The sequence below is a fragment of the Anolis sagrei genome, chromosome 1 (genome assembly GCF_037176765.1).
Source record: "Anolis sagrei isolate rAnoSag1 chromosome 1, rAnoSag1.mat, whole genome shotgun sequence".
NCBI lineage: Eukaryota > Metazoa > Chordata > Lepidosauria > Squamata > Dactyloidae > Anolis > Anolis sagrei.
In genome coordinates this window covers 299,466,780-299,493,686 of record NC_090021.1, presented here as the reverse complement: position 1 = coordinate 299,493,686, position 26,907 = coordinate 299,466,780, and the positions used below count along the sequence as shown (strand labels likewise).

At 39.0% G+C, this 26,907-nt stretch overlaps 1 protein-coding gene across 7 annotated transcripts in view; it reads right to left on the bottom strand.

Moving 5' to 3' along the window:
• The window catches only part of AKAP6 (A-kinase anchoring protein 6), a 314,103-nt gene that overhangs the window by 187,258 nt on the left and 99,938 nt on the right, over positions 1-26,907 (bottom strand). For all 7 annotated transcript variants that reach the window (XM_067462875.1, XM_067462873.1, XM_067462874.1 and 4 more), the window contains 3 exons: positions 20,327-20,449; positions 2,453-2,549; positions 1,028-1,191 (listed from right to left, as the gene is read on the bottom strand). In XM_067462875.1, coding sequence (XP_067318976.1) covers positions 1,028-1,191; positions 2,453-2,549; positions 20,327-20,449 — 384 coding nt within the window. The remainder of the gene's footprint in view (positions 1-1,027; positions 1,192-2,452; positions 2,550-20,326; positions 20,450-26,907) is intronic.

Here is a 26,907-nt window from a genome sequence, read left to right as displayed (position 1 = left end):
AATGACATATTTCCTCTTTCATTGACCCACAAAATTTGATTTTTCAAATTACATTTTAGCACATGATTGCCTAAATCTTATTTGCAGAGTCCTAACTATAGTAGAGCTAGTGTAGCAGTTGGGTTTTCATCAACAAATTGAATTAGTCTATTCTAGTTATAATAAGCCAACAGGATTCTAGCTGATAAATAATAAAGAACTAATTTGGCTACCAATAATCCCCTCCTGTTTTACTTTGAAGTATGTGTGCTTCCCTTGGAGTGCACAATTCTTTCTTTCTTTCTTTCTTTCTTTCTTTCTTTCTTTCTTTCTTTCTCCAAGGAAGCAATGGGTTTTCTTTCCACAGCAAGGCTAACCCTGCAGTCTGGCCTCCCCCCACCCCCATAAGTAAGGGGGAATCTGCTTTCAGAGCTGTGAAAAAGTCTCTACCAAATAGATATGGATATCAATACTTTATTTGTAAAGTCTTGATGTATTCCACACATGCAGCACTATATGGAAAGCTTAAAACTCCCAACAAAAAAGATTTGTGGCAAAGCATATGACCTTCTCCGCACCGCAATGGCCATCCCCTAATTAGGCAATGCATCTGATAGTCATTAACAGGAATGAGATAATGAATCACTTTCTCTCTTCTTTGTTAATTTGCTGTAACCAAGCGGCTAATGGATGTCAGAGCTGAGTGATTGCACTGATTATAGTGATTTATAGTTGCAACAAAACAATTTAAAACCATTCTGATTATTCATGTTAAAGATTCTTTATGTTTTGTTTACTAAATATTTTCCATCCTTTTTTTGGTCTCCATGAAGATTTGGGTTCAGAGCCAAACAATTCTTTTGGAAAATTTAAAAAGTTTCAGGACAGTTGTTTTGGTATTGTTTCAGAGGATGACATTTTATTTGGTTTATAGAAAAATTTACCCTGTAGAAATGAAAAGCCTTAGGGTGGAAACAAAACTTCAGTGGTGCCGAGTTCAAAAGGAGGAGGAAATAAGAGGAAATAAGAGAAACTTCAAGCCACTTACCTTGGGGCTCTCAGTCCCTTCCTCATGCTCCGCAGACACATCAGTAGCCAGTATCTCAGCTTTGATGATACCCAGAGCCCTAAGAATCCAGCTGTGTTGTCGTTTGATTTGCCTCTGTAGTTCTTTCCATTGACTTGCAATCATCTGCAACATGTCCTTCAGTCCTTTTCCGAAATGAGAGAAACAAATTGTCATACATTCGATTTCATCTTTCAATGACATTATTTATACAAAGGGCAGCAAGGAATTCAAGCAGGAGGGAGGGACAACCTCTGTTAGCACTACAAAAACAATGGAAATCCCTTTCTAATTATTTTGCACACTTTACGGAGCTAATCAAGAATTCCAAGAGAGTGATATTGTAAAAAGATGGACAGGATCAAACCATGCAGACAGCAAAGAGAAAAAAAAAGGAATACATAATCTGTCACTCTATAGAAGCACCAGGACAAAAATTAAGGCTTTAGTCTATTGTTCAGGACATATTTTCATTGTTGAAGTCATTTTCCTTAAAAAAAAAACCCTTTTATATAAATATGCAATGACATATTACTCATCAGTTCTTGAGAGCTTGCTACCATTCCACAACCTCTAGGGCATTATGCAAATTAGCCATATGATTTACTATAGCATCAATGTTTGTAGGGTGCATGTATCTGGTTTAGGTTCAAGAGAAGATGTGCAGGTACAGAAGTAACAGATGCAAGGAGCTGAATAATAATCACATGAAAACCTAGAAGATAACGACTCAAAATGCAACCCAGATTTTTGAAAAGAAAAAAAAGCTTTCCAAGCAAGCCAAAATAATGCCAGCAATTTCTAGGAATAGGGAACGTTCTGATTAAAACCATATTATTAAACTAGTCACGCCACGTTCCAACAATATGACAAAAGTTATTATTCATCCTGACTTAAAGCTTATACTGAAAAGGACAAGCATAACTAAAGGAAATAACTATTCCTAATTTTAAAATCTTTCCTAATAAATACTTTAAATTGCAGTAAGAATTAGCTTAAATGGCAAAAGAGCCTTTAACCAGTGCAATTACTCATGCTCGCTATGTAAAAATATATATGTGTACAGATATGAAATCCTAATTTATCATCTTAATGTTATTTCCATAGCACCTACATCAAAGAACATGTCAGCATGAAGTTTTCAGTGATGTAATTTCAATTGAAACTCAGCTGAGCAGCGAGACCAAAATAAAATGAACAGACTATTTGCTGGCAGTATTTCATTTTATAAGTATCACAGCATTGTATGCAGTATATGAAACATTTATAAATCTTGAAGGTCAAACTGATAATGTAAATATTAATAATACATAAGGACGTGAATATATGCAGTAATTTACAGCAATGCTTCTTTATTCTTTAATAGTCTGGAGACATAAAGACTTGCAATATTTCAGAAGGATTTACCTGATTTGTGAGATACTATAAGATCAAGAAGTTGGCGTCCTTCTTCTACAACAGCTTCCTTCAAAGCACAGTGGCTATCTACATTCAGCTTAAAACTCTGTAAGAAAAAATATTACCTATATATTTATATAAGTATCAAATGATGGAGAGGTATTTAACATAAGACACATGTTCAAAATTACTTCCTACTTTTATCAAGGACCACAGCACCATTTACCCAACAGCCACATTCATTTGCAATACTAAAAGCTATTGATATTTGAAATTGAGCTCAGAATGTTTCTGTGAGATTAGCAAAGTGCATCTATGTTGAAACAGTTGACAAATGTAAAATTTCGTTAGGTTTTATGGAAAGCTCTTACACTGTATCTGGAATAACAGCATCAGTAAGGAAACCATCACAGATGGTTTCTCTATTTCAGATTGATTCCAAATATTAGTGATTAAACTATCCAGAAATAAATATATGCAACACAGATTGGTATCTATTAACACAAAATGTTGCAACAAACTAATTTTGTTAATCAGTCATGGTCTTCTCTCTGTGTCATTCCAGAATTTTTCAAGCTGCCTTTGATCTTGTTTGCTTTCATGGGTATAACAAATATTGCTGCTTTGCAATTGCCTACACCTACACAATAACTATCTATGTTTGTTTTGGTTCTAATTGCATTCATGTTGACAATTATACATTGGAAACAAAACAAAGAAACTACAAGAACCCTTTGAAAAATTATTCATCCTTGATTATTTGATAAGATAGGTCGCAAATTACCATACTCTTTACAAGGAGGACCTGCACAATCTAATTGGAAGACTCGTTGTTTTTGCACACAGAGAATGTATCCTACTCATTCATAATGACTGAAAGTACTTTTTTAAAGATTAATGCAACCTTCTGTTGCTCCTTCTTGCTTTCTTTTCTTCCAAGGGCACTGGAAGTATTACCCAACATCCCTCCCATTGCCATCACTGCAAAGTTTGGGGCACTGTCTCTCTCCTGTTAAAGCAAATAAGAGCAGTTCTGGCTAGAAGAAGATTGGGATACTGAAATTGTAGATTTGTCATTTATTGAATGAAACAGTGCATACTGCTGCTACAATATTCACGACTGTTCATCCTGGTCTAGGTAAGTATTGATTCACTGGATACAAAATGTGTCATTGGAAAATTCTGCTGATGATCTTATAGATGTATAGTTAGAAAATAGGAGCTTATAGATGAAAGACCAGAAAACAAGGCACATGTAATGCATTGATGGATCATTCATTGAAATGGATATGCATAACAGCATGAGCATGCAGAAACTGTTGCAGAAGCTTTGAAATATTCAAAGATCATTGTGACCCTCAAGGGAAAAACACATTGTTTGAGAGGTATCAAGTATGAGGAGAAAAAAGGAATAGATAGATAATTTTGCTTTAGAATGAAAGCAGATTCATAAACCTCCTTTCTGCCTTCCCCAAAAAAATGCAATCAGATTAGCAGGCCTAATAGAGGAGTTACTTGATGCATATTATCATTTCTTCTCCTACAGTAGCAGGCATTCTTGCTTTAATGGGGCTCCATCTACAGTGTCATATAATGCTTTGAACAGCATTATATAAGTCTACACACACCATATAATGCAGTTTGAAACTGCATTATATGCAGTCTCAAACTGCATTGTATGCTAGTGTAGATGGGGCCTGAATCATACAATCATAGAATCATAGAGTTGGAATAGACCTCATAGGGCATCCAGTCCAACCTCCTGCCAAGAAGCAGGAAAATAATATTCAAAGCACCCAGGGGCGGCTCAACCCATTATGCAAAGTAAGCATTTGCAATATAGTTGATTTTGCCCAGGGGCGCTCTTGAGGCGCTCTTGGGGGAAAATAGACCTTGACATATGCGAGTTGTAGTTACTGGGATGTATAGTTCACCTACAATCAAAGACCATTCTGAACTCCACCAATGATGGAATTGAACCAAATATGGCACACAGAACTCCCATGACGAACAGAATATATATATCAGTGATTGGTTGGGGGGTGGTGGTGCTAAAATACTGTTTGCTTACCGTTGAAAATTACCTAGGGCCACCTCTGAAAGCACCCCTGACAGATGGCCATCCAGCCTCTGTTTAAAAGCCTCTAAAGAAGGAGCCTCCACCACACTCCAGGGCAGAGAGTTCCACCGCTGAACAGCTCTCACATTTAAAAATTCTTCCTAATATTCAGGTGGCATCTCTTCTCTCTCTCTCTCTCTCTCTCTCTCTCTCTCTCTCGGTAGTTTGAAGCCATTGCTCCACATCCTAGACTCTAGGGAAGCAGAAAACTAGTTTGCTCCCTTCTCCCTATGGCTTCCACACATATTTATACATGGCCATCATGTCTCCTCTCAGCCGTCTCTTTTGCAGGCTAAAATTCCCAGCTCCTTAAGCAACTTCTCATAGGGCTTGTTCTCAAGACCCTTGAACATTTTGGTCGTCCTCTTCTGGACACATGTCAGTTTATCAACATCTCCCGTAAACTGCGGTGACCAGAATTGGACACAGTATTCCAGTTGTGGTCTCACCAAGGCAGAATAGAGGGGAGCATGACTTCCCTGGATCTAGGCACTAGACTCCTATTTATGCTGGCCAAAACCCCACTGGCTTTTTTAGCTGCTGCATCACATTGTTGGCTCATGTTTAACTTGCTGTCCCCAAGGACTCCAAGATCTGACAGGAGTGGTACTTGCCCTAATAAAATCTTAATGTTGTAAAATGAAACAGTTCATTATATCATATTTTAAACTCAAACATTAATTGGATAAATTAACGACTAAACTGAATCACTAGAAAAATATTGCAAAACAATAACAGTAAGTGACTTATTTAACTAGTAATTTTCAAGGTTCTGATTAACCCTATCAGCTTTCCACTGTGTTGCTGAAGCTGCATCAGCTAAAAGCTACGTTTTGGGGAGAGGGCTGGGAAGGAGAGAGACCATAGTTTCCTGTTGAAGAATCAGTTAAATATTAAGACAACAGCAGCCCTGTTCTGTATTTAAGCTGGCAACTCTGAATGTAAGAAAAGGACTTCAAGTCAGAGCCTTTCAGCAATGTATAATCCTAGCTGTGACTTTAGTTCGCCTTTTCCATCGTGTTTTCTGATTCTACAGCGAGCAGAATTAGCTGTCTTATTGGCTTCATTCTTCTATTACTGTTTGAGAAAGCCAAATGTTGATGTCATAGTGCTGGCAAATCAAGCATTTATGGATATTTTTCAATGAACGGACATTTCGTACTCCCAAAGCTACTTTTCAGCAAAATTCCAGGGAATGACCTTTTTTTCAATCCTTGAATCAATTGTGTTCACTTAAAGTAAGCACTTTAGCTGATTACCATATCAGTCAGTAACTGGCAAACCATTAAGAAGGCAAAAACCTGTGATGTCTGTGTACAAATTTGATGGATTCTAGAGAAGATAAAACTCGAACTAGAAATATGGAAATGGAAAATGAGAAAATGCTGTCAGGCAGGTTTGACTTGCAAATATTAGCAATAAATTCCTTGTCTTTGATTAATATCATGATGGTACATAAATTAAACCATACGTAAAGTGATCGACTTCCATAACGGTTGGTAAGCAGCTGGCTCCAGGTTTCCTGGATTGCGTGGCATTTTATATGACTTAATTAGTGAATAATCAAAATAGTGATTTGAGAGAAGGGGGGACTATCCCTGGCAGTTGGCAGAATGTATTAAATACGACAATTCCTACTCCATGCAAATGAAATTGGAACTTAGGTGATAACATCCATGTATCAATTTCATTATTATCTTAGCTTTCCATTCTGAAAACTTAGTTGATCTATGAACATCTATTAAAAAGTTTTCTATTTAAAAATAGTATGGGAAAGTAAACAAAGCATTATTAAAATCAAATTTCATAATGAGAGATTAAAGCAGCCCTCAAATTGTTATCTATATACAGTATTTTTGGCAGTTTCCTCACAAGTGCAATATTGATTCCCGCAGAACTGTAGTTATATGAGTCCAAGATTTTTTTACTGAATTCAAGGCCTTGTTTGGTGGTGAGATTTGCAATGCGAGAGGTAACTACAGCAATCTTTGCTCAAGTATCTCTAACAAAGAAGAACCCATCATCTCCTGAAACAGTATATTCCTATGTCAAGAGGTTCTCACTGTGAAGAAGTTTCTAATTTTTTGTAGGTCATATAAATTTCCCTGCAATTTTCACTCATTGGCTCTGCCCTTTGGAGAAATGCACAAGTGAATCTTTCTGTGTCTCTTTAGAAAATCATGTAGAGAAAAAGATGGAAGTGAACATCTCCTTAAATGAAGTAAATGCTTCATATGAAAGGTTAGACTGCTTTAGGTCATCTTACCACATGCAGTATATGGTTTTGGCATCAACAGTTCTCTCAATGGCTCTGGAATTAATAGGAAACAGTGAAACTCACAAATTCTGTGAATGGGTCTGACAGATGTTCCTATCCTGTGTATGAAATATGGTGGAGTATCTTTGGGAATATGCTGTTTCATAATCTTGTCTGCAGATATGTCAATAAGGACTACACTGATTAAATGCAAAGAAAGTATTATTGTTATTATTATTATTATTTACAGTATTTATATACCACTTTTCTCACCCCTAGGAGGACTCAAAGCAGTTTAAAATGCAATGATTTTATATTTTTATACTTTTAAAAACTACATATTGCTCAAAAATAAAATCTATTTAAATATACTTTCCTGTTTTAGGTAAGAAGTTGCTATTTACTATATTTATATATCTTGGGGAAATTGTTTTTTGACCCAAACTTCACCATGAGGGCTGAGGATTCTAAGAGATGTAATCATAGATTTATATTTAATTGCTATATTTAATGTCTATCTTGAATTGCTATTAGGGCTGGGCGGTTTCGTTCGTTAATTTCGTAATTCGTTATTAATTCGTTATTTTTTTTGATAACGAAGTGATATTGAACCATTCAGGAGCAACTAAAAATTGAAACGAATTTTTAAAATTTATTTCGTAATTTTTTCGTAATTGTTTCGAAATTGTTTCGTTATTATTATTTCGTTATTATTTCCATATGTCTGGTGCAAGTTTTATGGTTGTTGTTTGTTTTATCAGTGATAAAAAATAAATTATCACACCAACAGTCAACAACAGAGGGAGAGGGAAGCTTCAGAAGTTGCCCCTGTCCCATTTGGAGGTTTTTTTAGCGTATTGCGCAATCGCGTCCGCCATTAACGAATCAATTCGTTATTGTTTCGAAATTGTTTCGTAATTTCCGAAATTTCGTAAATATCGAACTTTTTTAAAGAAAAAAATTGGAATTCTTTTAAATAACGAAACGCAAAAATCGCCTAAAAACGAATCGAGTTTAGAAACAATTTTTTCCGTGGTTGGACAGCCCTAATTGCTATAGGTCTATAGGTCTATATATGTCTATATTTATATAGGACTATATTTAATTGTTATATTTAAGGACGATATTTAATTGATTGGGCAACCTGTAAGGTGATGAACAGGCTGTGCTCTGGCACCACGAGATGCAGAGCTAACCTTAAGAAATTAGGTTACAAAGTGGAGTCCACAACATGCGAGTGTGGAGAAGAGCAAACCACAGACCACCTACTACAATGTAACCTGAGCCCTGCCACATGCACAATGGCGGACCTTCTCACAGCAACACCAGAGGTATTTTAACTGTACCCTCAACTGGCTTCTGACACAATAAATAAATTTAATTGTTCATTCCACATAGACCATTGATTCACCTAGAGATTTAATTAATCGAAAATGGATAAGTCAATAATTATTATATGCATTTCACAAACCTACTGCAGTTTTGACTAGCAGATGAATTTTGGAGACCAAAAGTATTTATTTATTTATTTCATGCATTTCTACCACGCCCTACTCTCCCTGAAGGAGGACTCAGGGCAGCCTCACAAAAGTACCTTCCAGGTTCCATTAATACGGAGTTCACAATATAAAGCAATTCTCCTTACAACTCTCAAACATGTCAATTATCAAAAGAAGAAGAAAAATATCACGTGATGCTATTTTTGTTCAGCATGACATTCAATTTGTCATTTAGAACTTTTAAAAACTGCTCCTTTTGTATTTTGGTACCTAGTTTAAGCATTTTTAATTTACTATAACTATTTACTTTTATATCTGAGGTAATTCTCTCCCCACCCCCACCTCCCCGGGTAACTTCTTTAAAATGTCATTTAGTGCCCTAAACAGATGAAAATGAAATAAAGCCCAATATATAAACTGGGTCAAGGACTCAAAAGAAAGGGAATGCCATTACTCTTTGTGTGACGCTATTTTTCTTAAAGCTTCATTTTTCATGGAACCCTTTCTAGGCGTTCTTTTCATCCAAGCAAGCCTGAACGAGCCATGGCAACATTTAATTTACTGTTTACTTAAAACAGGCTTGTGTTGAATAGTTTATAATCATGCACTTCACAAGAGATGTGCCATGCGGGTGCCTCATGTAGCAAAAGAAAACCTAAAGGACCCAAGAGTAGGTTGGGTAATTTCATGTAATTGAAGCAGAGCATAGATGCAGCTGGATGTGATGCTGCCTCAAGATGATGTGGATGTGTTTGATAGGAAAATTGGAAAAGATGAGGTATTCTTCTTCATTAGAAAAAAATAGACTTGCTGTCCTAGAAAAGATTCATTTAACATAACATATCAAGTATACAATGCAGCTTGATTTACAGGTGCACCTATTAACCAGTAATAATGTTGACTGAAGAAGTAAAATATGATGAATAAAGATAGACCAAAACTCTGGGGCTTGATTTGCAATTTTACAGTTGCACAAAATTCAGACTTGGCGTATAATTTGCTGCAGAAGCACAAATAGCAAAATCCAGCAACAGATTAAGCAGTGACACATTGGTCTTATGGGGAAAACTCTTTTTCACAAACTGTAAGCATCAAAGCAAACAAGAGGAAAATAGATGGTAGTCAGTTTCTTGTTCCATTATTCCCACTTAGGTGTGTGTCTTTTTCTTCCTCAGTCATCAAAGTTGAGCTTGTTACTTCCCAGAGAAAATAATCTGACGTCAACTAACTGAATATGTTTAGTGTCAAGAAGACAGTTTTACAAATGGGACAGTAAAGAGATTGATACTTCTAACTATTGTCTACATTTGAACTCAATATTATAATTTGCTTAGTATAAAACAAATGAGAAAAGAATACAAAAAGATTGAGAAGTTTAAAGAGTTCGGTTTAGTGGAATGCAGGTACAGTGCTCATCTGTATTCCTCAGGGTTCAATAAAACTGTTTCCTGCTCCCTTGCCAATATGAACATGTGGGTGCATACACGGGAAATGAAAGAGTCGATTATAGGCACTACGGTTTTAGAAAGAGGAAGAAACTTCAACTGGATGATTACACATATGGAATGTCCATGTGATATTATAAGCCAAAAACTTTTCCTTGCTTGTTTGAAAAGTATGCTCATGCACATAGTCTGATCACTCCTACTTGCAGTGGGAATGGTTAAATACACTATGTTGTTCATTCGTTCAGTCATCTCCGACTCTTCGCGACCTCATGGACCAGCCTACGCCAGAGCTCCCTGTCGGCCGTTACCACCCCCAGCTCCCTCAAGGTCAGTCCAGTCACTTCAAGGATGCCATCCATCCATCTTGCCCTTGGTCGGCCCCTCTTCCTTTTGCCTTCCACTTTCCCCAGCATAATTGTCTTCTCTAGGCTTTGCTGTCTCCTCATGATGTGGCCAAAGTACTTCAACTTTGTCTCTAGTATCTTTCCCTCCAGTGAGCAGTCGGGCTTTATTTCCTGGAGGATGGACTGGTTGGATCTTCTCGCAGTCCAAGGCACTCTCAGCACTTTCCTCCAACACCACAGCTCAAAAGCATCGATCTTCCTTCGCTCAGCCTTCCCTAAGGTCCAGCTCTCACATCCGTAGGTGACTACAGGGAATACCATGGCTTTGACTAGGCGGATCTTTGTTGCCAGTCTGATGTCTCTACTCTTCACTATTTTATCGAGACTGGACATTGCTCTCCTCCCAAGAAGGAAGCGTCTTCTGATTTCCTGGCTACAGTCTGCATCTGCAGTAATCTTTGTACCTAGAAATACAAAGTCTGTCACGGCCTCCACGGTTTCTCCCTCTATTTTCCAGTTGTCAATCATTCTTGTTGCCATAATCTTGGTTTTTTTGACGTTTAGCTGCAACCCGGCTTTTGTGCTTTCCTCTTTCACCTTGATTAGAAGGCTCCTCAGCTCTTCCTCGCTTTCGGCCATCAGAGTGGTGTCATCTGCATATCTGAGGTTGTTAATGTTTCTTCCAGCAATTTTCACCCCAGCTTTGCATTCATCCAGCCCCGCACATCGCATGATGTGTTCTGCATACAAGTTAAATAGGTTGGGTGAGAGGATGCAGCCTTGCCGTACGCCTTTCCCAATCTTGAACCAGTCTGTTGTTCCGTGGTCAGTTCTGACTGTTGCTACTTGGTCCTTGTACAGATTCCTCAGGAGAGAGACAAGGTGGCTTGGGATGCCCATCCCACCAAGAACTTGCCACAATTTATTATGATCCACACAGTCAAAGGCTTTAGAATAGTCAATGAAGCAGAAGTAGATGTTTTTCTGAAACTCCCTGCCTTTCTCCATTATCCAGCGGATATTGGCAATCTGGTCTCTCGTTCCTCTGCCTTTTCTAAACCCAGCTTGAACATCTGGCAACTCTCACTCCATGTATTGCTGGAGTCTTCCTTGCAGGATCTTGAGCATTACCTTACTGGCATGAGAAATAAGGGCCATTGTACGGAAGTTGGAGCAGTCTTTCGCATTTCCCTTTTTTGGTATGGGGATATAAGTTGATTTTTTCCAGTCTGATGGCCATTCTTGTGTTTTCCATATTTGCTGGCAAATGGCATGCATCACCTTGACAGCATCATCTTTTAAGATTTTAAACAGTTCAGCTGGGATCCCGTCGTCTCCTGCTGCCTTGTTGTTAGCAATGCTTCTTAAGGCCCATTCAACCTCACTCCTCAGGATGTCTGGTTCTAATTCATTCACCACACCGTCAAAGCTATCCTCGATATTGTTATTCTTCCTATACAGATCTTCTGTATAGTCTCGCCACCTTCTCTTGATCTCTTCAGCTTCTGTTAGGTCCCTGCCATCTTTGTTTCTTATCATACCAATTTTTGCCTGAAATTTACCTCCAATGTTTCTAATTTTCTGGAAGAGGTCTCTTGTCCTTCCTATTCTGTTGTCTTCTTCCACTTCCATGCATTGCTTATTTAAAAATAGTTCCTTATCTCTCCTGGCTAACCTCTGGAATTGCGCATTTAACTGGGCATATCTCCCCTTATCACTGTTTCCTTTTGCTTTCCTCCTTTCTTGGGCTACTTCCAGTGTCTCAGCAGACAACCATTTTGCCTTCTTGGTTTTCTTTTTCTTTGGAACGTACTTTGTTGCCGCCTCCTGAACAATGTCGCGGACTTCTGTCCATAGTTCTTCTGGGACTCTGTTTACTAAATCTAGTCCTTCAAATCTGTTCTTCACTTCCACTGTATATTCGCTAGGAATGTTAGTGAGATCATATCTAACTGGTCTGTGTATTTTCCCTGATCTCTTTAGTTTTATTCTAAATTGGGCAATAAGAAGTTCGTGATCTGAGCTACAGTCAGCCCCAGGTCTTGTTTTCACCGACTGGATGGATGTCCGCCACCTTTGGCTGCAAAGGATGTAGTCAATCTGATTTCGGTGTTGACCATCTGGTGAGGTCCATGTATAAAGCCGTCTTTTAGGTTGTTGGAAGAGAGTATTCGTTATACACAGCGAGTTTTCCTGGCAGAATTCTATCAGCCTGCGTCCCGCTTCATTTTGTTCTCCCAGACCATGCTTGCCTGTGATCCCAGTTGTCATTTGACTTCCCACCTTGGCATTCCAGTCTCCTGTAATGAAAATAATGTCTCTTTTTGGTGTATTATCCAGTAGGTCCTGCAGATCCTCAAAGAACTGATCTACTTCTGCTTCTTCAGCAGCTGTGGTTGGGGCGTATATTTGGATCACTGTGATGTTGAAAGGCTTTCCTTGCACTCGAATTGAGATCATTCTGTCATTTTTTGGGTTGTATCCAAGCACCGCTTTAGCGAATTTCTTATTAATTATGAAGGCTACTCCATTTCTTCGATGTTCCTCTTGTCCGCAGTAGTAGATCTGGTGGTCATCTGATGTGAAGTGGCCCATTCCAGTCCATTTCAGTTCGCTGACCCCCAGAATGTCTATCTTTAGTCTTGACATCTCACCAATAACAACCTCCAATTTGCCCTGGCTCATAGATCTTACATTCCAGGTTCCTATGGTGTGTTGATCTTTAGAGCATCGGATTCGTCGTTCACCTCCAGTACCGTCGGCCGCTAGCCTTCCTTTCGGCTTTGAGCTAGCTGCGTCATCACATCTGGGGCTAGTTGAACTTATCCTCTGCTCCTCCCCAGTAGCATTTTGGCCATCTTCCGACCTGGGAGTCCCATCTTCCAATGGCATACCGACATATCTCTGGTTGTACTGGTCCATTTAGTTTTCTTGGCAAGGATACTGGAGTGGTTTGCCATTGCCTTCCCCAGGGATCACGCTTGGTCTGACCTCTCTGCCACAACCGTCCCGTCTTGGGTGGCCCTTCACAGTTTCGCTCATGACATCATTGAGGTGCTCAAGCTCCAGCGCCCCGACAAGGCGGCGATCCTTTGCTGGAGTAAATACACTATGGAACATCTTAAATCTCTTAGTTAAATGTCTCATTCAGCATTGGCCAGTTACCTTTCTCTGATTTGTTCTTTTCCAGCAAAACAAGACTTAAAAAATCAATTTCCCTTTGGGTTTTGGCAGTTGATATGATAAACAAGCTATGGACCAAAGTCCCATGATCTATTTAGCTTTTTCTCCTGAAAGTACAAATGAATCCTGAGTTCTTGACTTGTTGCTTCATGAAACTTGTTCATAGTTTTTCAGATATGACGGTTTTCCAATCACTGTCAAATTTCAAATGTGTCTAGTTCAGTGATGACAACCTTCAGGCACATTTTTTCCTGCTACATTCTAGTCTCAGGATAGATCATTTATGCAGACTGTTCTTAAGCATTCATTTCCATCAAGTTATTCCCTTATGTGTACATAACAAAGGCAGGCTTGGAGGTCACTTCTATTTTGGCAATTCTATGATTCTATGATTCTAGTTTGTTCCTTCTACATTCTTTTCTTGTCTCCTATACAAGTTCATGGGATCACCCAATGTCTCTGTTATTCAGCTTAGATGTCTTCTGCTATGTGTCAAAATTTGCCTGTTATCTGTCACAACCTTATATGATGGTTATTTATCTGATGCCTTTCCCCCAAACACTGTCCTATTTTGTTAGGAATTTGAACCCATCTGTATCTGCTACTTCTGAACTAGAAGGTCTCCTTTGTCTCTCTGTTCCTGATGTTTACTCGGTTCACAAAGAAAGAGATATTGTAGTAACATTTTTTCCCCAATTTGCATGTCATACTTCTTTAGACACGTCACTTTGTGTTGCAGATGTTTTGATGCATAGAGTTACCCTAACCCGCCCATATTTTCAGTTCAGTCTGGACTTCTTCTCTACACACAAACATGATGGCATTTCTCTATCTCAGGAAGTAATCTTTCAACTGTTTCAGACAAGACTCTGAGTACAAAAAGGAGAGAACAGGGGGAATTAGTGGGCCCTTCTAGACAAGTCCTATATCCCAGGATCTGATCCCAGGTTTTCTGCATTAAAGTGGATTATATGAGTTCCCACTGCCAGATAATCTGGAATAAACCTGGGATCAGATTCTAAGATATACAGCCTTTCTGGAAGGGCCCAGTGTCTGACAGAAGTTGAAAGCTAGTGTGTCAGAAAGCTGTAGTTAAGCTTGGCAGAGTTATGGAAAGCCCTATAGATGCCATGGAATGCCAAAAAGATAATTAGAATATTCCTGAAGCAAATCAAATCTGAACTCTATTTAGGTGCTAAAATAAAAGGCTATCATTCTTTGGCCATATCACGAAAATACACAATTCATTAGAAAAAATGATAATGCTTGCCAAAGTGGAATTCAGTAGGAAAAAAGGAAAATCACATTGGTGGTGGATAAACTAAACCAATTAGCTATTACATCGTTCTTACGCTCGGCGAGAAGGTGCCTTAGTGACCCAAACTTCTATAGCCTCCTACAATAGCATTTTAATTTTACATTTCCACATGGTAACAACGTATAAGATTATGATGTCTACATTGATCTGGGAGGGGAGGGTGTTTGGGAGACTTGCTAGGAAGGGTGGGGAAGCTTGCAGCTATTATATCACTCTATAGAAAATACTTTAAGCTCAGTGAGAGGGTGCCTTAGTGGCAGGGGTGTAATTAGGAATTTATTATTACTATCTATAGTAATGCTGGTTATGATAACATGAAGTATTATTTCATCAATCAATGTACCTAATCTATAGTGACTAATGGCCAACTCTCCTTTAGACAATGGGCTGTGTGGGGGAGGGGATTTCTAGAATTGAGGTGCCCCAATCGAAGTCCTTCAGGGAGGGGGAGATGCAGCCATAGATACCAACATAGGGGAAGGCGTGATAGAGTCCTTGTGCCTCTAGAATGCCTTCCCCCTATAATAAATAGGCTGGATAGGCAAAATGGCAGCCCCCCTGGCTAAATGCCCTGCTGTTAAATGCCAGGTCTGTAAATGGGAAGAGAGCAGCCATCCAGGACTTGATCCTGAATGAGCATGTGGACCTGACCTGGATTGCCAAGACTTGATTGGATGAATGGGGGTGGGGGGGGGAATCTCACCCAGCTTTGTTTACCAGGTTTTGGGGTGCACCAGCAGGCTAGGCTTGGGGGGAAGGGGAGGCAGAGTCATGGTGGTCTATCAGGATTCTATCTCCCTGATCACATGCGCCATCCCGCAGTCATCTATGTTTGAAACTGTCTATCTCAGAGTGGGTAACTAGGACAGACTAGGGATTCTGCTTGTGCATTGCCAAACCCACTGAACAACAGTCTCCCTACCTGAGCTAGCAAGGGTGGTCTCCGTCCTGGCATTGGAGTCTCAATGGCTGGGGGACTTCAACCTCCATGCCAAGACCACCTTGTCGGGGCGGCTCTCCTGCTGCTGGAGCTCTCTTATCATATATGAATGATACACAGGAGAAGGGAGTGCAGGAGGAAAATCACTCCTGGCCCTCCATTCTCCCTGTGCATCAGTCATACATGACAGGAGAGCGCCAGCAGTAGTTTCATAGCGGCTGGGTAGGTTATTTTACTTTTTTCCTGTTTTTAAGGGGGTTTGGGGAGGGGTGTGTGAGCCCTCTGAGTTTTCCAGCCTTATTCAGCCCAGAAAACATGAGAGGACTGTGTGGAAAGCCCCCTTGGAAGTCCCAGAACTTCCTAGGGGGCAGTCCAGACAGACGCCATAGTTGGTTTGACCCATGCCTGTGAACAGTGTGACAGTGTATAATCAAATTCAAAATATATAATGTGGATTATCTGATTTGATAATCTGGATTATATGGCAGTGTAGAAGGGGCCTGAGGTTGAAAGCAACCTTTCCAAACTCTGTCCTTGCAGGTAAAAATGGAACCAGTGGCCACTTAGGCAAAGTTACTATTGAACACAACCCATTATTATTCTCAGTCTATTATTATTCAATGTACATTTATCATACAATATTTCAGCATAAAGTACATTAACACAACTGCAGACTTTATTGTGCAAGATCAATCTCACCTCTTGCAATGTAAATAAAGTGAGTGAAGGGAAAAACACACATCCCTTCCTTTTGCTCAAAGAATAAAATCCTACTGTGAATTGCAAACAAACTTTTTCCACACCAGGAAGAATTCAGAAACAGCTACATGTGGGGACGTGTTACCGAACTCAATGTGTGACGCCGTGGGAAGTATCTCACAGAGGAGGTGACTGCAGAAGCACATGTTCTTTTCTCTACTTGGTTAGTACCAAATGTAAATACTATATCAAGATAATTTTGACACTGCACTTAATAGGAACTTAATTTCATAGACTTCTGTTTAAACACAGATTAGAATTTCTGCCGGAGCAAAACCAAATGAAAAGTTGACATTCCAATTAAAAACTCTATAGATCACAATGGAATGACTATATCTTCCAATTTCATATGATCCTCTGCATTTTGAAATGTCCATGTCTACTCAGAAGTAAACTTTAATGAGTTTAATGGGATTAACTTGACAATAGGTGCATATAGGATTGCAGCATAAATCATCTGTGTTGTGAAAGTAGATGGCAAAATTTTTATGTCAAAACAGAATGTTTGTATGTGTTCTGTCCCCAGAGCTAACTCTCAGGTGCTTTATTCTCAGGAAGAACAGAGTTGGAAATTCACAACAAAAGGTTTAACAGGAAACAAAAAGTAATTTAATTATATTGAAAATCAATACCCTAACTCTTCCCAGGGTCTGACTAAAACACAATTGCTTGAAAGAACAGATGAAAACTCAGAATTAACTGGTTTCTCTTGACTACTTCTGAAGAGATCTTCTTTCTAACTTCTTTTCTGTGTCCTTTTCTGACATTTTCTTCCATTAACACCTCCTGTTAAGTCTCTTTTTCTTCCTTAAACTGCAGACTTGGTTCCTTGATACTTGAAACTTGTTTCCATGAGTCTTGAACTTATTTTTTCAATCTTTGACTTCTTAAATTTTGACTTAGTTTCCTAAACCTTAGATTTCTTAAACTGAGTCTCCTCAACCTTAGACATGAAAGATATTGCAGCCTCTAAGCTCTCGGGCACCTTTAGACTAACTAACTGGCTGCAAAGGAGTTGCTGAGGACAGCTGCAATCTCCACCTCTGGGGGGGGGGGAGGGTCTTAAAGGTAAAGGGTCTAATTAAGGTTCCCTCCCACAGAAAACTATGCAAAAGGGAACTGAACCCATTCTAATGACAAGGAAAACTAAGGCTTGACAAGAAAACAGTAAAAGCCTCTGTGTGGGCATGCAAGGGTGCATAAGAAGTAGGTAGCATATGCATTCAAGTTGCTTATCAACTTATAGTGGCCTCATTAATTTGATAATGTTTTCTTATCCAAGAAATAGTAAGAAGTGGTTTTCCCAGTTCCTTCCTTTGGGATACAGCCTACAGGACCTGGTAATCACTGGCAGTTTCCCATCTAAGTAGTAATGAGGACTGACTCTGCTTAGCCTCTAAAATCAGATAGGAAATAATTATGGGTCTTTCCAACATGAAACTATTACTATTGTTAGTGTTGTTATTATTTATATCCCACTTTATTCTCTTAACAAGGTTCAAAACAAGACTCAATAAAGTAAATGTGCGTAAAAGGAGCACCATATCACATACCAATATTTTGGCTTTGACTAGAAAATATAAGACAGCATTTCATCCCATTTTGTAGCAGGTTACAGTTTCAAGGACCCAATAACCTAGTATGTTTTCAGAAACATCCTGTGTGCATAAGTAAGCCTTCATACTCTATTAATTGTAGTGCAGTGATGGGGAGAGTTAGCCCAGTGCAATTCCCTTCCCTTCATCTACTCAGCACTGAATTTTCTGGCAAGGACTTAGAGGAGTTGCAGACCAATAACATCTGGAGGCTTGCATGTCCCTCATTTCTGTGTCAGTCATTGTGGTCCATGTCAAACACAACAATTGCCACAACTGGATCTGGGTTTTTATTTCAGCTTTGAAAAGAATGGTTTTCTTTGTTTTCTTTACTTTTATTTAGAGAACTATTCCACAATTGGATATTTTAACAAGTGACCAAGCCTTGATTTTAAGTTTTAATCTATATGCTATCCCAATTTAGCAGCATTGTACTGCACATGTACTGTATATATGAACTGACCAGGTACAAAGGAATTACCACATTTGTTTGTTTCAATATTAAAAATACATAAAACTGGATCAGATGCAGGCGCAGAGGCATCTGTGGACAAACGCACACAGGTGGTGGGAAGACAGGAATGTGAATTGTAAAAGGCATGGCCCGACTTACCAGGCCAAAGAAGTTGCGGTGCAGGGCATCCCCCACCGCCATTCTTGCCTCGGGGGGCTCCTTCCTCCCAGAAGCCCCCTCGGATGGCTGGAAGGTTTCCCGCCGACAGGTCAATTGGCCAATGGCCAACTGACCACGCCTTGCTGCACGAGAGGCCTGAGCTGACCTCTCCCTCTTTGTTGGCAGCCTTTATATGGCTGCCCCAGGCTCCCCAGCAGGCACTGGGCCTGCAACAGCTGATCCATCCCACCCACCCTGCATGCGGTTTATGTTTTCATCGGCAGTTAACTTTTGTGTTGTTTACCTTGTCCTGGTGACCTGTTAACAGTTACTTGTTTGTTTCATGCTTCTTGTCACAACTCCTTGTTGGCGTGGGGCATGGGCCCTGGATCTGGTTTGGTATCCCCCCTAGCAGAAAGGGGGAATACCTGGTGGTCCCAGGGGTGCCGAGTTGCATTTGCCCTGTATTGTGCCAGCGGCCCCCTGGCGTGTGCGGGATCGGGCAGTATTGGGCTGCCCAATCGTGATCCAAGACCCATGCTTGGTCGCCAACCCCTGTTCCTGTTATCAATAAATGAGTTGTGGCCATTGTTCATCCCAACAGCATGTGTGAGCGTACTTCTTGGGTTGCCTGTGGGAGGTGTATTGCACTTGCACACGCAATAGAAATGGGTATGGTGAGAAGGTGACAATTTCAATCTCAACGATGGTCAAAAAACAGGAGTGGGCAAAGTGGGGCCCATGGGCCACATACATTTCGCAAGGACAATTTTTGTGCATCTGACCGCCCCTTATTCCAGATGTCTGAAATATTTTTAATGCTGTTTTGCAAACCCAATGCCCTACAAGAGGCAGGATACGTCCTGTAGTTAAGAAAGGTCTTTTTAGGACATAAAATTGCCTATGAAAACCTAAATCATGATGAAAGTGCCTCCAAATATTCCAACACATATATTTTTAACAATATTTTGTATGTGTGTGTGCGTGTGTGTGAGAGAGATGGGGATGTAGTCCTCCAAGGTTTCCTGGATGGCTACTGGAGCCTCACAGACTCCCTTGTCTTAAAGAGTAATTAAAAGCATGAAAATGTGAGACAGGGTTTGCATACAAGCCAGGATAAGAAAATACACATAGAATACTGGAGTAAATGCTTGGTGTAGTGCATTTGTATGTTTACAAGATCAGTCAAGCATGAAAGCATGCATGAAAATCCTAGTTAGTAGATGTGATGACAACGAAAATTGTAATGTGTAACATTGCTTCTGTCCTGACCTCTGGCAATGGAGTTTGTGAACTCAGTTGTTCCTCTGTCAAATATTTTATTATTTTCCCCAATTGTTAAGTTTTAAAATGTAAGCAATGTAACATTTTTTTGGTAATAAGCATATCATCAATATTATCAGAAAAGTAATAATTAATATCAGAGTCCGTGTTTATATTTCACCAATTATAGGAAGAAAATGTTTTTTCTTCAGTTCCTTGTTTTCTACATGTGGTGACATCTGATTTTTTTTTGGGAATAATAGCAATTGGTTCCAAGACTTTGAGAATTCTGGGAATAATAATAATAACAACAACAACAACAACAACAACAACAGATTCCTAAACTCATGGGTACTGTTTCTTTCAGAGTATTTGCTTAAGATATCAAATAAGGAATCTGATTTCTTTTAAAAACATAATTACATTGCTATCACTGGCAAAACTATATTATTCCTTTCCTTAAAATGATCTACATTGGAAATTAATTTAAAAACACAGGAAGCCAGGAAGGCTCTTTTCATTAAAAGACAATAATTTTCTCTTACCAAGTGTGTTTCCAAGTAGAGTTTAAGGCTGTCTGTTTCTGGCTTAGGAGGTGTCCAGTTCTCAGTGGTTTCCATAGCCTCATTTAACCAGTGAATGAATTCATCCAACTTGCTCACAAATCCCTTTCACCATGAGAAAAAAAGAAAAAGAACAAGGCATAGCTGTTAGTAAAGCTATAATCTAGTAGACAGATTTACTTCTGGCTTGTTTGAAAATATTTGTGGCAGAAAACAAAAACTTTTGACACTTCTACAGGTCACAAGTTCCAGGAGAATCAGGAGAAGCACACTTCTTCCCTCCTTCTCCCTCTGCTAATGTCAAGCATGGAGCACCCGAAATGGCCAGAAGTAATCATGGAGCTCTGCAGACGCCTAGCAGTGGCAATACGGGCCTGATCCTTTCCCTTTTCTCTGATGAGCACAGGTGGCCCATGTGAACAGTGAATTGTTCCACATCAGACCCGTTTCTACTGTTCACGCTGTGCTGAAAACATGGGATACTCCAGAGTTTTGGACTGGCTGAAACTCTGGAGCACCCCCAGCTTCTCTCGATGTAGGCCTAAATTGGGTTATTTTGGCTTTCCCTGTGATGGGGACCAGAAGTTCCAGAATGCTATTGGGTCAGCCAGGAACAACTGAAGGGTAAATGCAGACTATTAAGCCAGGTTAGGACTTGACGTCTGAGTCAGGTAACCTCCTCAGATTTACCTGAAAGTGCCATGGTCTAGACATGGGTCTTCCACATTGAAATCATTATTCTATCATTAATTCACAGCCACATTTTTTATCTACTAACTCTCTTGGGTTTTTTTTGGGGGGGGGGGGTTAAGTGAGGAAGTAAAATTCAGTCCCTTTCTTGCTCTTCCAAGTATAATAATAATAATCAATTTTGGTGGGCTGGGTGCCCTGGACACCAACTAGCAATTTCAAAATGAATTTTGATTTTTGATGCTTTAGGAATGGGTGGTCTGAAGGCCTTGCAGCCTGTTGTATGAAAACAAAACAAAAAAACACTATTCCTGTAAGGAAAAAATGACTTAATTTTTTTGGATATGAAAGTATCAGGGAATTCTGTAAGGTCTATAAAACCAGTTTCACGAGGCACATGAGCTGCACTAAAATAAATGGCGACTGCAACTACAGTTTGGCCCTAACAACATGGTTCTAAGAACATGTAGCTCCAGAAATCACATCGGGTGCAGCAATTGTTCCTGTGTATGGCTGTGTATAAGGGACAAGACAAAACCTGTGTCTCAGTGCACATGGTCTCTAGAGAGACAGGAAAAAGGATCTGCATGTAATGAGGAGAAGGTGCCATTCATAACAGAGAAAAGAAAAACATGTTGAATGCACAAATATCCCCTAAAACAGATCATTGTTGTAATCGTTGTCGTCATCATCATCATCGGAAGTGCTATCTGGAGTTGTGTGCAATCTAATCTATAATTAAATCTGAAGTAATGATTTGGGACTGGTTCTCATTCTATAAATGTCATGTCCACATGACCTTATTTACAAAACCAGCATTTAAATTTCCTTCTCCTGTGTATTACAACAAATAAAGAAATAGATTAACCTCCAAGCCTAAATCATATTTAAATTGTGATTGTGATGCAGAAATGTATACAACACCAATATGACAAAATATGATTGATATTTGTTAAATTCCCTTGCATTAGCAGGAGCAGCTGTAATGTCATCATCATGAGGAGGTGGTTTTGGTCAAGGTCATTGAAGAGTAAAAGAAATTCTAGGAAAGTAGAATAAAAGCGGGAAAATATTACAATGGTTATCCTCTGAGACAAGAGGGGGGGAATCCATTTTCTAGCAGAAAGCAAACAGCACTATGATCCCACTATTTTTCAGATGATGTCTATAAAATGTTATGGAGACTGTTCAAAAGAAAACAACTGTAGAAATTGAAAATTATTTAGAATCCTAAAAGCCTGACACTGAAAATTATTAGGATACTAGAGATAACTTTGTCCAGCCCTTAAATCCCATTGTCTAAGCAAACAGCACCATCTGGAGGCTTAATCATAGTATAGCTACAAATAAAGAAAGCTTGAAATACATTCTTTGAGTAAGATGTTATGATTTCACTCCTATTTGTAGTTTCTTTTCAGCCAGGGTAGTTGCTACCACACTTCGCTACATTCATACAAACAAACCATATTTACCTCTGGTCAACTACTTATACCAATATAATTTCAGTAAACCCTATACAAGGGGCTCTTAATCTAGGATCTAGAGTTTGTGGCCAGATTTCATCTGTATTGGCAATACATATGACTTGGCCACAATAATTTTCATATCATATTTCAGTGGTTGAAGGTTACTCAGATATTGTGTATACTGATTACTACTTTGGACATTACAACTGATACAGGTCTCAGTCCTGAGTGATTAATGTCTATATTACAGAAATGCTTTCATTTGTATCTTTTATGGAACTGAATTTTAATGTGTTTGCAAAATTTTATAATATCTGTATGTTTTGAACTGTGCTGTGACCTGCCTTGAGCTGTGGGGAAAGGCAGGTAAGAAATAATAATAATAATAATAATAATAACTACTATTATTAATATTACTACAAAAATCCATTATATCAATACAAACATGTCATTGTTGCTAGCTGAAATCAAGTCAATTCAATTTATGTTGACCAGATATGATATTTAGATCCTTTAAATTATAATTGTGTGCTACGCTGGGATCTTTAGATTGTTCTTGTTGTGTGTCTTCAAGTACTGTTGATCTCCAGATAGAGGACAGATTATACACATTTCAAGAAATAATTAAATAGTGCCCTCAACAAACTACAAATCCCAGAATTGTACCAGATTATGACGAGTAATAGTATAATAACTGTGTAGTGAAAAGAGACCGTAATTTCCAATCCTCCACTTCTCAAAGTAAGAAGTTATACAGATAAGAAAGGGGGGGGGGGCGGATATCGAAAATTATTCATAGGGTCGATAGGAGGGAAGTTGCAGGCCTGACTGTGTTGCTTATTGATGCTGTAATGAGCAACAAATCAATTTGAATTGGCTTGGATTTAGCCACAGTATTTCTACTTTTAGGAGGGAAATAACTAAACTTAATTTACACTACCTTACTATTAAGTCTAGTTGAGTCTGACTCTGGGAGGTGGTGCTCATCTCCATTTCTAAGCTGAAGAGCCAGCGTTGTCCGCAGACACCTCCTAAATCATGTGGCCTGCATGACTGTATGGAGTGTCGTAACCTTCCTGCTGAAGCATTACCTATTGATCTACTCCCATTTGCATGTTTTCAGCTAGATTGGCAGAAGCTGGGGCTGACAAAAGGAGCTCACCCCATCCCCTGGATTCAAACTGCCAACCTTCTGGTCAGCAAGTTCTGCAGCTTAGCAGTTTAACCTGCTGCACCACTGCGGTCTGAATGCTCACTAGGAACAGTTAAATTGGATTTCCCATATGAAAATGTCACTGGGGCAAACAAAGCTAATTGTGAATGAGCCTGAAAGGAGAAGGGTGGAACCCAAATAGTATAAGACTAGAGCTTTGAAGATACTTTGAATTAGTGCAGAAACTTTTTAGACAAAATAAAATACCTGACTTTTGAAACTACTTCAATTATTTATCTTACCATGTAGATAACACTGAGAACCAGTGGTTTAAGGGGATGTCTTGGGTGGTGCTCCTTAGCACTTGGTAACACTTTCCCTCAATATTTCTGTACCAGATAGTTGTAGTAGCCTTTAAAGAAGGAAGTCTAATTCAGGACTCAGGTGAACATCTCCCAAGGAGAGTCTAATTATGCCACCAGTCATATAATATAATAACAAAGATAAGGTCTCGTAGCAAAATCAGGATTCTGGATGTGCTCAGATAAAATGGTGGAAAGAAATGGATGCAGAATGAGAAGGGGAGGAAAGAAAGGTGAGCGTAAGAAATGGAAACACAAGACAGAAAATAAAAGCAGATAAAGAGAGCCAGTATGGTACAATTGTAAGAGCATTAGACTGTTGTGATGGATAAATATGGATGGGAATTTATCAAATTTAGCATGTATTGTAGTATAGTGTGCCTTTAAGACAGCCTTTGGTGGCCACACCTGAAATGTATTCTACTACTGGATGGGTGATAAAAGCTCTCTCTCTGTAGTAAAGGTTGTTCTTATCCCTACTCTTGCCTCGAATAAACATCGATACCTCAGGAACTCTGCTGGCTGGTGAGTTTGTGACACGAAGAATATTACATGTATATGAGAGAACTGAGAATAAGGCTGCGTCTGCACTGAAATATTAATGCAATTTGACACCATTTAAACTGTCGATACAAGAAAATCCTGGGATCTGTAGTTTTGTGAGGCACCAACACTCTTTGGCAGAGAACGGTAAAGACATTATAAAACTACAATTCTTATGATTCTGTGGCATTCAGTCATAGCTGCTAAAGTGGTTTCAAATTGCATTAATTTAATAGTATAGATGCAACCTAAGTAGGCATCAGTAGAATTAGAATATTGAAAAGACATGGCTGCTCTTAGCTCTGGAACTTCATGTCTGGTGAGATTAAACTCTTCTCTTCTTTGTGATCCTTTCACTGGCAGGTGAAAAAGATCTTTTGGAAACTGACTCTTTGACAAATACATTTTACAAAAATCCAAGTTAAATACCTTTTATTTACTGTTCTTTATGTTTTAAAACTATTATTGTAAATGGATCTATAGGCAGATTAATCCAATTTTAATCTTATTTCATTGTATGTTTTAGTTAAATATGATTTTTGCAATTGTTATGTGTAAAATTTGCAATTTATGGTGATGGTATAGTAGAATTTTCTTGGCAAGATTTAGTCTAAAGAACCTTTCCATTGCTTCCCTTTGAATTATTATTATTATTATTATTATTATTATTATTATTTACCTTTATCCTGCTTTTCTTACACAGATGGGACTCACAGTGGTGAACAAAATAGAAAAAATAAAACTGCATAATACAGATAACCACCATCCCCCCAACCCGACATATAAAACAATAAATCAACCCATTGCATAAAACACAAATTACATAAATATTAACAAGCATAAAAATAACCACATATATCATTATTATTAACCTTAAATTAAAATCCCTGTGCCTCAGGCCACTGAGATTGTCCTAAAACTTTAAAACATTAAATTAAACTTCTCGGAGCTCCAAGGCTTTGGCCATGTGAGCCTTGTCTGACCGAGATAAGCAGCCATTGTGTATTGTCAGGGAAGTCCTGCTTCCATAAAAATGTTTTCACCTGGGAGTGAAAGGCCAATAACGAGGTGGCCAAATGCATCTCTTTGGGGAATGAGCTCCAAAGCCATGGGGCCACACCGAAAAGGCCCTCTCTCTCTCATTCCCATCAGCCATACTTGTAACGGTGGTGGGACCGAAACAAGGGCCTCTCCCGATGATCTCAGGACTCATATGGGCTGTTAAGAGGAGATGCAGTCCCTCAAGTAGGCTGGGCCCAAACGGTTTTGGACTTTATAGGCTAAAGCCAGCACCTTGAAAAGCTAGCACCTTGAATTTAATTGGAGAGTGTGTGATTTGCCTGATGTCAGACAGTGGATTTCCATGGCTGAGGTGGGGATTTGAAACCCAGTGTACCAGAGTTCTAACCCAACACTCAAACCATTGGGTACCATGATATCTCTCATCTGTGATGTTACTTCTTTTTTAAATCACATGTGGTTTTAGTTGTTTTTAAATCTTGTTAGCTAATGGCTAAATAGAGTCCCAGTCTTGAGGAAACTTGAGAGATGAACAAAGTGATGGATTAATTCCTTGAACATGGTATAACTACCATTTGAGCAGTATGACTCAGAATTAAAGAAATAAGGGAGTTAAAACTAAAATTATAAATCTATCTGTGGCTGAATCTACATTGCCATATAATGCGGCTCAAACTGCATTATATGGCACCTTAAATCTAGCCTGAGTTTCTAGATTACACCTTTAATGTAAAATCTTAATGGTGTATTGGGCACATGTTTCTCTAATACAAAGAGGTATTCTATTACTTTAACTGGCATTCTTCCATCAGGACTGAAATTATTGCTATACTGAGCTGATATTTTTCACTACAGCAATAGATTGCATTTTCTGAGCTATGTGTACTTCTGGCCAATTTTTAGAAACTGAATTTCTAAAGGAGGTGCACTAGCACCAGTAAGCCTCAAGGGGGTGCCAGATCACCATGTCTGGGGACACTAAAAATACTGCAGCAGAGCAGATGGAAAGCAGAACCAAAGCAAACTACCAACTTTTCAAGAGACAAACCTGAGCATTGGATTTGAACCAGTGACATTTCCTTTTCTCCCTTGTAAATTCTGTAAGCTTAAAAAACCCCATACAAGTTGGAACCTGTATGAAATGCAGTTGTGGATAAGTCCTACAGTTTTCGCAAATGATTGACAATAAAATTGCACCATTTATGAGCACTATATTGTGGCAGAATACCTCCTGCAACATAAAGAATTCAAGCTATGTTTTTCATGTATAAGCAAAACAAATTCTTCAGATTCCTACCATGCTACCTATAGTGTATGGTATTTGAGGGT